Below are 12,613 nucleotides of genomic sequence, written 5' to 3' on the forward strand. Positions count from 1 at the left end.
TGCGGCGCGCTGACGTCAGCGCGCCCAGCGGAGCATGCGCGCTGGCAGCAGGTGAAGCCGCGGGAGGAGGGCGGTGGAACCGGGCAAGGTGTGAGCGCACCGAGGCGCCCTTGCCGGTAGCCCCGGGGGCGCCGCGGCCCCGCCGCGGGGCTGGGGGTTCTCCTGCCCGCCGCCCACGCGTGATACCCCTCCCCGCTGCGCACATGCAGCCCGGGCGGCCGCCCAGGGCAGCCCGTAGTGCGCATGCCTCCCGCTACGCAAAGCACGCAGGCTGCGCCGCTTGCGGCCGTGGCGGCGGGCGCGGAGCGAAGGGCGAGGGCCGGGCCTGAGCGGCGGCGGCGCCGCGTGACTCAGGTAACGCGGCCCCGGGCCGGGTCCCGCGGTCCCGCAGCGGCGGCGTGCCGGGGGCGGGCCAGCCTCCCCTCCCCCCGTCTCCTTTCCCGCTCTCCGTTACCGGCCGCCCCCGGCGCCGTGGTGCCCGCGAGGGGGGCGGCCTGGCCCGGAGGGCACCGAGCGTCCGGCGCCTCTGGCGTGCCCGGCGGGGGCGGGAGGCTCTGGCTGCGGGGGACCCGCAGCGCTGCCCTGGGGAAGGGGAGCGGGGTGCGGAGCGGGGCCGTGGCGGGGAGTCAGGTGTGCGGGGCAGGGGCTAATTTTAGCCTCGCCACCCTCGGCTGGTGTCCCTGGAGGGAGCCGGGAGATCCCCGGCACGGTGAGCAGACCCGCGGTGGGTGTCTGCCTCAGGTCGCGGCGGGGACCCGGGGGTCGGTGCGTGAATCGGCTCCTTTTGCCGGGGAAAGCCGGCGGCATGTGGAGCGCGGAGGGCCCGGCGAGGCGCCTTCTGCTCCGTGCAGCTGTTTGTGCTTGGAGCACGTTTTGCCTTGGGAGCGTGCTCCAGTGTTCACCCGTCTCCAGTTCGGCTGTCTCTGTGGGATCGGCTGCAGAAGTTTATTTTATATTTTCTGGAGTTGTAGGGTCTTTTGGAAGCGGATCTGGCCCAATATGGGTCTCGGAATTCTTATTGTGAAACCGCGGGGGTTTGGTTGAGTAGGTGGCTCTGTTGTCCTGGTGTTTTTAACCTCTGAATGCGAATTCTGCCATACGTAAATAGTGTTTTGTTTTTCTGTTTAAATTCACATAAAGCTGTGATGTACCCAATGTGCTGAGTTCCTGCACTCTGCCTCGCTGAGTTTTCCTTTCTGGATTAACGTTCTTGTGAGCAGATTCTGTTCAGGGCTTTGCTGGAATGAGAAATCTTTGACAAAGGCGTTTATTTGAGCCATCATAGAATCACAGAATGGTTTGGGTTGGAAGGAATCTCAAAGATCATCCAGTTCCAACCCCCCCTGCCATGGGCAGGGACACCTTCCACTACACCAGGTTGCTCAAAGCCTCATCCAGCCTGGCCTGGAACACTTCCAGGGATGGGGCAGCGACAGCTTCTCTGGGCAACCTGTGCCAGTCCCTCACCACTCTCTGAGGGAAAAATTTCTTCCTTATATCCAATCTAAATCTCCCCTCTTTCGGTTTAAATCCATTGCCCCGTGTCCTGTCGCTACACACCCTTGGAAAAAGTCCTCCTCCAGCTTTCCTGTAGGCCCCCTTTAGGTACTGGAAAGCTGCAATAAGATCACCTCGGAGCCTTCTCTTCTCCAGGCTGAACAGCCCCAATTCTCTCAGCTTGTCTCCATAGCAGAGGTGCTCCATCCTTGTCATTCGTAGGAGCAGGTTCCCTGCGTGTGGGACTCAGAGGAGTGCTGGCCTAATTTAGAAGCAAATCATTTCTATTTCAAGTTTTTAAGAGAATGATCTCGTTAACATTCAAGTTCCCACTCAGATCTGGCTGCGGAAGGGAGGAGAATGATGCAGCCAATCCTCTGTAGCAGTTTGTGAAATGCAGCAGGAGGGTTATTGCTGCCTTTTGAGGCCCTTAGTTCAGACGCTGGCGGTGGTCCCCAGTCTGAGCGGGACGCTGGGACTGTTTAGAGATCAAGCAGAAAAGACATAGGAAGCTGAGGGGAAAAAAAAAAATGAACTGGCAAACTGCAGGTTTCTGGCAGGTCAGCAGAGAGCTTTGGTCTCCTGAGCCTCAGTTTACTCTTGGGGACCAGTGCAGTATCTATCCTCTTCCTGCTTTTTTTTTTGTGGACCTTACAACAAAAGGTCTCTATATCTAAACAGAAATAGTGCTGGGATGCTGGGGGACCCGATTCTGAGCATGCAGTCTAGAAAACCAAAGCTGAGCACTATTCAATTAGCAGAGGCTATTGGAGCATTGCTGTTTAAAGTAAATTAATTAAGTGTGTTGTTACACATCCATTGCTCTGTGTCTAATTGCTAATTAATAGCAACTGTAGGCACAGTGTGTGGTCTTTGAAGTGAGCTGGCAATGCCGACTGACTGAGAGATGACGTTGGAGAGTCAGTTTTGTAGCGGAACATCTCCGCTTCCAGAACTTACTCCTCTGAACAACTCGGCCAGATGTGAACTTGCTGCTCCCTCAGCTGTTCCTGCTGTGAGCAAGAGAGTCTAGAACCTCAAAGTTCTTTTTTTCATATAAAAGTGTTCACTTTCTTTATACAGAAGATGACAAGACCAGGCAGGGGTTTATTTCTCTCTCTGGTCTGACCCCGATAGTGGTTTTGAACAGTTCACAGAAGTTGGACGTTACTGGAGGTGTGATGTAACAGAATCGATGAGGATTTTTTGCAATGTTTGATTATTTTTTTTTTCCAGTGAAAATGAAGAATTTATATATTTTTATTGCTGTCCTGTTCATCCCATGGAGTTTTTCTTTGGCAAAGTATGATGAATTTGAGGATGGAGATGATATTATGGAATATGATGACAATGACTTTGCTGAATTTGAAGATGTTAATGAAGATGCAGTCACAGAGTCTCCTCAGAGGATCATCACTACAGAAGATGATGAAGAAGAAGCCACTGTAGAGCTTGAAGGTCAGGATGAGAATCAGGAAGACTTTGATGATGCAGATGCACAGGTAATGCCTCGTGTCCTTCCCCTGTGTGTTTCCTAATAGTATCTCTACACCTTTCTTTCTCACCCTCTCTTTTTGGATTTTCATGCTGTGTGATTTTGTCCTTTAGGAAGGTGATACCGAGAGTGAACCATATGATGATGAGGAGTTTGAAGGCTATGAGGAGAAACCAGATGCATCTCCTAGCAAAAATAAAGACCCCATAACAATAGTTAATGTAGGTATAAATGTTGATGACCTTTATGTTTGGTGTTTCATCACTTTTTTTTTTTAAGGCTGTATGCCAGTAGTGTCTTTGGTGTACAAACATACAGTAAGAGAGAATCTGTTCCAAAGAATTTGCTATTTGAATGAACAAGAGACAGTGCAGAAATGGGAAAAAGTGTGGAGAGAAGAAATACCTGAAATAATGCAACAGGATAGCAGCAGAGGATGATCCAGGTGTGCCAGCTCCCAATTCCGTGCTCTTCTGCATTGCTTTATGCTGTTTAAATAGCAACTCTTAAAGTCCAGGGCAGGAATGTTTGGTCTGTTAATCTCTCTTAAACTTCTAAAACTCCCATCCTTGGATCACTGCTCTATTCTATACTCAAACTGAGATTGTAATTGGGATATAGATCAGGAAATTCTTCATTCAAACAGAACTTTTGAAGCATAGTTTTGACCAAAGCATTTTATGGTTTAGCTTCTTCTACCCATACGACTATGGAGGACAAGTGGAGCAACCACAGGGATGAGCTTGATTTAATCCAGAGAAAGCCCATCCATCCCAGAATGGGTGCTTTGCCAACACATAAAGAAGAGGCTGCAGTGACGGCGTGCTCACAATAAACACAGTGTATTTTTAGCTTGTCTGTGGCTAAAGTTTCAGATTAGAAATTGACTCCTCTGATGGTTTTTGAAGCCAATCTCTCTGTCCACCCTGCATTACCTTGTTGTTGCCTTCCAAGAGAGTCTGACAGAATGATCAGGTGTTTGAGGCCTGCGTTTTTGTTATCCATAAGATCCCTTTTTAAATATCCTGGCTGACCTTGGTAGTGAAAATTAAGGTTTGGGTACTTTTATGACTGATAGCAGAACGACTAATTATTCTCTGAAGATGGCAAGGTCAGGCAGGCTTTCCAGCTCCCCCACGCAGCCTGTGGCTCTTGGTGGCATCTTGAAAATGCTCCTGGATGTTGGGTATTCCTTTAGAATTTAACGGAAGTTACAGGCTGATCAGATAATGCTGTGATGGGCAGGGCATCGAGCTCAAATAGTCAGTGGGTTGAAAAGGTGGGCTGTTGACTGCTCCGAGGGATACATGCTAGCACAGGGTCACTTAGAGAGAAAGATTTTGCCTGAATTAGCCAGGTATTTTGGGAATGCTATTATCAGTTATTTCCTGTGTGATTACTGTGTCCCAGTAGAGCCAAATGCATTATGTAGGCTTATCTCTGTGCTGTCGCCTTTGTGAAGCTCATTGCTGTTAAGGATGAAGCTTCTCCAGTACTGGGAGCTTTCCAAATTGTTTGTGTATGTGGAATCTGCTCATGTGATACGTAAAAGACAGTCTCTGTTCACTTCCTGTAGGTCCCTGCTCATCTTCAAAACAGCTGGGAGAGTTATTACATGGAGATCCTGATGGTAACAGGTCTTCTTGCCTACATCATGAATTACATCATTGGGAAGAACAAAAACAACCGTCTGGCTCATGCGTGGTTCAATACTCACAGGGAGCTGCTGGAAAGTAACTTTGCTCTTGTTGGTGAGTGCCATAACGACCAGGATCCCTTTCTGGTTTATTTGAATAAAGCTGGTTTTAGTCTTGCATGTAGGTTACAGAGAAGAGTGACCTTTTCTGTGCAGACATGACAGCACCAGTGGCAGCTGTGTGTGTAGACAAGCATGCCAGTCTCCCAGTGCTGAAATTAGATTATGGTGTTGTAGTAGAAATTATTCAGAAACATCATCACGATGACACTGAAGTAATCCAGCAACAACTGTGCTCTAAGCCTACTGATGAACTTTGGTGTTTAAATTTGTGGTTTTTAGACTGCAGTTCTCTTTCACTGTTTTCTTCAGGGGATGATGGCACTAATAAAGAAGCTACAAGCACTGGGAAACTAAATCAAGAAAACGAACACATATATAATTTGTGGTGCTCTGGAAGGGTGTGCTGTGAAGGAATGCTCATCCAGCTGAAGGTAAGGATGAGAGATTTTGTATTACTGTTTACCTGTCACCAGTTTTCAGGTTCTAGAGGCTGTTCTATTCCAGTGTGAGCAACCAGGAGTCCCAACTTGACTCTTTTGCACACATTCAGGTACAGAGTTCTGAGTACGCACACACGAAGGGAAGACTGGTTGGGCTAAAGATCTGTACAGGCCTATATTCTCCCCACCAAAGTAGGTAAGAGTGAATGCTCACAGAAGGGGTGCAGAAACCAGAAGTATAGCATAAACAGAGCAAACTGTAGGCTGAAGAGCCCAGCTGCCATTTAGAGGGACTCTAGTGTGCTGAAGGAATGGCCCAAAAGGAATTTCAAAGAAGTACAACAAAGATAAAATCCTGCACCTGGGATAGAACAGCCCCACATGTTGGTTCAGCTCCTAAGTTGAGGAAACAAGACCCTGAGAAACTCACTCAATGCAGAAAGCAGGCCTGCTTGTGAATAGTATGGGTGGCTTCCAAAGGGCCCTTCAAAGCTGAGTTATTCTATGAAAAACATCTAGTTATAACCGTCCTGCTTTTCCTTAAGCCCCACGCTCTCTGCCAGTGAGGTGCTGCGCTGTAGCTATACTCAGCCATCTTCTGTGTTTCCAAACTTGTGTTTCCAGTTCCTCAAGAGACAAGACCTCCTGAATGTTCTTGCACGCATGATGAGGCCAGCTTCTGACCAAGTGGTACGTACTCAGCCCTGTGGGTGAGCTGTGAGAAATTGCTGCGTTCCTTTGTTTGTGCTTTGCTGCTTCTGATCGTTCTTGTGACACCCAGGTGAACTGCTAGGTGTCTTTCCGTAGTGTCCCGTGTCCTCCAGTTCAGTAACTGTGGGAACAATCTGAAAGAGTCATTCATATTCCTTTTCTACCTGTGAAATGCAAACTGCTGATGACTGAAAAATTATCTGTGGGTTTTATTGTTTGAGTGGTTTTGTGAACCGTCTATCATGCTTCCAGACCTCATCTTGATAAAAAGTGGTTTTATGATCTGAAATACTTATTGATTGTTGTTCTGTCTGCTCAGGCTGCCTGAGCAGAGCTGCTTAATGTGTATGCTGGCTTGGATATTTTATCCTGTAACGTTACTTTTTCCCTCACCCCTTGCTCCTGTAGATGAGGGTAATCTCTACCTGCATAAATGCCAGGAGAGGTTTCATTTGGAAGAACAGCAGCTGATTGCACTGCGAATACTCTTTCCATGCATCTACAATTGTATGTACTTATATCTATTAAAAATATTTAATTTAGATGTGGGCAGTTGCTCATAAGCAATGGATAGCTGCACTGCAAATGAGTCTTGCAACTCTGCTGTTGTAGTCACTGTCATGACATGGTCATTACACCAGAATACTGGATTGAGTACTCAGTATAATTCAAAAGCTTTAAATCAGGAACCTTTATCTTAGCTGTCTGTGGCCTCGCTTAGTCTTTATTCTCGTGAATCAGTGTCAGGCAAACATTGCACTCGTAGAAGACACAGGTCTCCATTTTCCAGCAGTCTGAAGGCAGAGTACATCGCATAAATCTGATCAGGGCTAATACCATTCTGTCCCACAGCAAATAAAAGTAACCATGAATGATGAAGATATGGATACCTACGTGTTTGCTGTTGGAACGAGAAAAGCACTGGTGCGGCTTCAGAAAGAGATGCAGGACCTGGTAAGTATGTTCACATTGGGAATACTGACGTGGTAAATAATAGGATAGAAGAACCTCTAATCTGTAGACTGCTTATTTTCTCGGGAACAGCTGAAAACTTGGGACTGACCTGTTGGAATTAGCGTGTGGGGAAAAGATGTTTTCGTCTAATGGATGAAAGTCTAATGCCATCAACCATCTGAAGTGCTAGTGAGCTGTGGGGAAGGAGGCAATCGAAAGCAGCTCACATCTTCCTTGTAGTGTATGGCTCATTTAGGAGGAGGTGGAATTATATCGTCAGGATACACAGGAGTGTCACTTCACCTCATTTAATTTGCATAAATGACTTTTTCAAGGATTGAAAAGTAAACTTAATTAGTGATGCAGTGCGGAAAGTTTGTGTCAAAGTCATCTGCTTCTATGTGATCTGAAATCAGAACTTTCTGTGTGTTGAAGCCTGGAAGCTTGCAAAGAATCCAGTGATAAGAAGCCGTGGTTTGCAAACCTTTTCTCTCATAACTTGTCTCAAGTGTCAGCACTAACGTGTGGTTGGTAGGACGCCAGTTGTTTTTGTTCTGTTGCCAAACAATATAAGCAAAATGCCTTAATCCACTTTGAGCATTCCAGCATGGATGTATTACAGTTGTTTTATCCTGAAAGTGCTAATTATTGGAGGGAAATACTAACTTAAAGACTATTGATTACTGCATGCTTTACTTCATGCTTGAAATGTATTTTTTTATTGTTTCTTTCCAGGTACTTTTAGGGGTCCTGCTGTGCAGGGCCAGTTCAGTTTGATAAGATGCTTACAAGCTTGTGTTTATTTCTTTCCCCTTGTTCTCTCTGAAACAGAGTGAGTTCTGCAGTGATAAACCTAAGTCTGGTGCAAAATATGGGCTTCCGGATTCACTGGCTATCTTGTCGGAGATGGGGGAGGTCACAGAGGGAATGATGGACGCTAAGGTAACCTCGAATGAATTGGTACAAATCTTCCTTGGTACCTCTGGCGCTTACAACTTACGCAGAAAAGTTCTAATCTTCATCTCCTGAAAAGTTCTAATCTTCATCTCCTGTAAACATCGCAACAGGAGAGCCAAGCGGCCCTAGCGAGATCTAGAGAAATCGAGACCCTAAGGAAGCTTAAGGACTAAAAGATGGACATAATTCTCACGTCTTTATTCCTTTTACATAGCAACTGGTAGTCTAACATGAACAGAAGGCTTAAAACCAGCTCTCAAAGCCTGGAAGTTAGCTTCAGCAGCCAGTTCAAAGGAGGGTGTTGATGGTGCCTGCAGCTCCTCAAAGTTGACATGTTACCTTATGAACTGGAATATCCTAAATGAGCATTACATATCTAATATCTGAGTTGCTCACGTTAATTCCAGGCATTGAGGCCCATTTCTAGCAAAAGCTAAAAAAAAATTAACAGTTTAAATGTCAGTGTCACCGTGCCAAGCTGAGCGCAGCAATTTTCTGAGCGATACACAGACCCTTTAGCAATCCCATGTGGAGTGGGCAGGCTGCAGGTGGATTGGTGTTGGGAAGAACTAACCCCCGTTTCTCTTCTAGATGATACATTTCCTCACACACTATGCTGACAAGATCGAGTCCGTCCAATTCTCGGACCAGTTCTCCGGTCCAAAACTTATGCAAGAGTACGTATAAAGCTAGATCTCTCCTCCCAGTAGCTATTGTAACACTAAGCAGATGGAGGCTGACAAACTTGTTTGCAGTGTGAAGCCTGCTGGAATGCACACAAAGAGAATCTGGGAGCAAAGGTGAAACAGGTGAATAAATACACTCCCAGTGCTTCCAAATACTGCATTAGTTTAGAGGATCAAGGTGCTGTATTGCCTTAATATTTATTTTTGTGTGCACTGTGGTTTGGGTAGCTACAAATTTCAGGTTACACCTGGCAGCTGCGTGGAAAACAGCTGAGTAATCCCACTACAGGTGGATGTTAAGAGTTTAAGGGCTGAGGAATAACACTGCAGGAGAAGAGCTCAACATGTTACTCAGATGCTATTTGAATGCATTGAGAAGTAGGTTTAAGCAAAGCCTGCAGTGTGAAAAAAGAAAACATCAAGGCTGCTTGCCCTTCCCTTATTTATCTTATCTGAATTACCCCGGAGGCTTTTACAAGGGTGTGTAATGCTCAGAGGCATAGAAATAAATGATCCATATCTAAATTTGAAACTGCCCTTCAAAAAAAGGAACATACTTTGATTTAATAGTGACAGTGGAATGTGTACCTTGTACTGAAATTGCTAGGCTTTGGAGGAGCTGTGAAACGTAGATCTGATTTTCTTACATTAGAACACTGTGGGTTTTTGGGCAGTGAAGACTTGAATTCTTTAGAAAATATTTTTTTTTAAGCTGATATTTTCGTAAGAGCTGTAGTAGTATAAAACCCAGGGCATATGTAATACTGAATGTTGTTAAAAATACACAGGCTGCCTCAGGGCTCGGCTCAGATGACCTCTGACCATCGGAGTGGATGATGCCATTAGTACGTTTTGACATTAATGCCTTTTCACTGCGTGCTTTTGAGTAAAGTGCTGAAGGAGTCTGAATAGTTTGAAACTTAAACTTGGGTTACAGCCAGGCTTTTAATCGTGTTTATCTTACGTGAGTAGTTTGCAAGTGTCTCTTGGTTCTTGGTGAGGTTTGCCCTAACAGTATTAGGTATTTTGTATGCCCGTGTTTTTCTTCACTCATTCCAGCCACTTTTTTCTTTCCTGCCAGGGAGGGTCAGCTTACAAAACTGCCCGAAACTAAAAAGACACTTTTGTTTACATTTAATGGTAAGAGAACTGGTGTGCGTGTGTGTCTGTGTAGCTGAGGAAGTGTTGTGCATGTGACTTGCACAAATAAAGTGCAAGTTCTGTTATCTGTGGGAGACAATAGATGATGGATGACTTCAGTGCATGTAACAGGATCATTGATGGGTTAACCAGTAAGCAGAAGGCAGTGCTAACACTGGGGACTGAGTGCCATATCGGCATGATAATAGGACACTTGATCTTGCTATTATTGATCTTGGTTCATACTCATATCTCTACTAGTGGTTGTATTAGGTCACCATTGGAAGATGGCTTGTTTTATTTAAGACACGTGCCTTGCAGTTTCAGCGTGCACAGAGTTACTTGGTTAACCCTGGTGTGAAATAAAAACAGCCTCTTGGGAACGTGTTCCAGAAAAGGCCATAACTCCAAGCGAAGCTAATGTCAGAGCCTGAATTCAACCCTGATGTTTGTGTTCTGTACTAATAAAACTAAAAAGGATTGTGTGAGGGAAATGTGCGTGTCACTGTGTGAGGAATCTAAATGTGATCTCCAAAGTCAAATGCCTCTCTTGGTTAGTTATGTCCTTCCTAAAGAGGAGGATAAGAACATCTTCTTTCATGAATGGTGTGAGCAATAAGGAAAGAGCGTTAGAGCAAGCAGAAGATCCTGCCAACCTCTCTGAATTAACAAGAAACTCTTTATTTCAGTGCCTGGTTCAGGCAACACTTCCCCGAAGGACATGGAGTCTTTGCTGCCTCTGATGAGCATGGTTATCTACTCCATTGACAAAGCAAAGAAGTTCCGTCTGAACAGAGAAGTAAGTAGTGTAGGTTTGTCTGTCTTCTGAACTTTATGTGAAATTGCAACCATCACCATTGGATCCTTCATCTTAAGATCGGGAGCCTTACGTTTCTTATATGACCACCAGAGATGCTGCATCTTGCTTATGGGGAAATCCAGATTAACTGCGTTTGCTTCTCTCTGTGAAAAGGGCAAACAGAAAGCTGACAAGAACAGGGCTCGCGTGGAAGAGAACTTCCTTAAACTGACTCACGTTCAAAGACAGGAGGCTGCCCAGTCCCGTCGAGAAGAGAAAAAACGGGCAGAGAAGGAGCGAATCATGAACGAAGAGGATCCTGAAAAACAGCGGCGGCTGGAGGTGAGATGGATTTTCAGACTTACAAGCTGCTGCAAAGTTTCTCCTACGATATCTCTAGGAGATACAGGTGTGCAGGCAATGGCTAACTGATTTCTTATTTGGTGGGAGGCAGACAACTCTCAGGGTATGTGCTGTTGCTTTCTGAAACACGCGAAAGCTCCTGGTGAGGAGCCAGCTCATGTGGTTGGAGATGTGGACCCAGGTACTGGAGGTCTCTTTTGCTTGGCTCTCCTGAAATGATCCGCTTGGTCTTTGAAGGGATCACCGATGTTCATTCACATCTCTCTGTCCTTGCCTACAGGAAGCTGCTTTGCGGCGTGAGCAGAAGAAACTTGAGAAGAAGCAGATGAAGATGAAGCAAATCAAAGTGAAAGCTATGTGACTCCATTGTGAGAAGCATCTCGGTGCCACCTGGAGAATTTTAATTCACAGGGTACAAAGACCTCCTTAACTCCATAATCCTACACTTCTTCGAACACTAGTAGCCATTAAAACAAATATTCCTTGCATTGGTGTTACTTATTCAAGTATTACAGCAACATGCAGGTGTATGTACAGAGCTTTGTCTCGGCAGTTTTATTCCAGGTGGTATAAATTTTTGCTACTTGTCTGTTTGAAAAAAAATTTCAATATTCTTGAATGCTCTTTGTCATTCGTTCTTTAAAAACAGAAGATTGTGAGCCTTGTCCATGTGTGCTGGTAACATTCATGCTTTGGTTTTAAACTTTTGGGTTTAGCTATTGGGAGGGAAGGGGGGGAATTTAAGGGGAGAAAAACTGCACAATAAACATTTACTGTGCGTTTATTTGCATCAAGCTTGTAAAGGCACAAAACTTAGAGCCTTCCATACACAGTATGGATTCTTCAGGGATTTAAGCCCAGTAGAATAGAAATTATTTTTATTTTCTTTTTTTTTTTTACAAATAAGACTGAAACAGTATTAGGTCACCTGTGGGTATGATTGGCATATGTGTAACACACACAGATGGGTAAGATGAGAGGGAGTGGAATACATGAGCAGTTTCCTACTTGTGGTTTTGAAGCTTACTACAATGGGAAGTCTGTAAAGTCAGCGTGGTGTTATCCTCAGGAGTGAGTGCAGGGTGAGTTAGCAGCTTCAACTAGCTTCCCCTGAATATTTTTAACTCTAAGTTGCCTCAAAAACTTTTCTCCAGATCTCGGCAGCTGCTGCCTAGCTCACTTCAGCCGGAAGCCAGATTTGGCAAAGTATCTGCAATTCCTAATTTCCCCAAGGCAGTAAAAACGCTTCAGAGGGCGGGTGTCCTCTTCATCTGGTAAATGATCACTTCAGGTTTTTGGATATAAAGGGGGAGACTGAAGTGAATGCCCCTGTGGAGGCACTTCCCTGAGAGCGCTCTGCATTTTATAAATGCTTCCTGTCTCGATGGCGTTTTATTGTTGCTTGTAACAGACTTTTCACAGTTTTGCAGGGAAACGGCGCCTTGCATCTTCTTGTTTGATGCTTTGTGCCAACGCGGTCCTGAGGCAGTAAGAAGGAGCTGCTGTTGAAACAGTAATTGCTTAAACTTCTTGTTCCAGGGATACTTCACACCGATTTACATGCAAATGTCTGTAACCTGATACATACAAATATATTGGTTTCATAATGGTTGGTAAAATTATTTAAAACCAAACCTAATGTAGATGATGTGAGATTTTTAGCACTACTTAAAGATTAATATGGCGTTGTCTCGCCTCCTTCTGAAAGGAAACGCTAGTTTGTGCTCTCGCTGAGCCAACAGCTTTCCTCAAGTCCCACGCACGTGTGGGCCGTGGCAGCTAATTTTGCCAAACGAACATTCCAACGAGTAG

The 12,613-nt window shown here is 45.3% G+C and overlaps 1 protein-coding gene across 1 annotated transcript; it reads left to right on the plus strand.

Moving 5' to 3' along the window:
• Positions 1-307: 307 nt before the first annotated feature.
• Positions 308-11,414, plus strand: CCDC47 (coiled-coil domain containing 47). Its single transcript, XM_086626547.1, has 13 exons — positions 308-354; positions 2,734-2,999; positions 3,106-3,213; positions 4,569-4,743; positions 5,061-5,182; positions 5,816-5,881; positions 6,755-6,856; positions 7,688-7,798; positions 8,405-8,490; positions 9,581-9,639; positions 10,329-10,438; positions 10,613-10,780; positions 11,082-11,414. The coding sequence occupies exons 2-13, from the start codon at positions 2,739-2,741 to the stop codon at positions 11,160-11,162; spliced, it is 1,449 nt and encodes a 482-aa protein (XP_086482673.1). The 5' UTR covers positions 308-354; positions 2,734-2,738; the 3' UTR covers positions 11,163-11,414.
• The last annotated feature ends 1,199 nt before the right edge of the window (positions 11,415-12,613 follow it).

The sequence above is a fragment of the Tauraco erythrolophus genome, chromosome 25, assembly GCF_009769465.1.
Source record: "Tauraco erythrolophus isolate bTauEry1 chromosome 25, bTauEry1.pri, whole genome shotgun sequence".
Taxonomy (NCBI): domain Eukaryota; kingdom Metazoa; phylum Chordata; class Aves; order Musophagiformes; family Musophagidae; genus Tauraco; species Tauraco erythrolophus.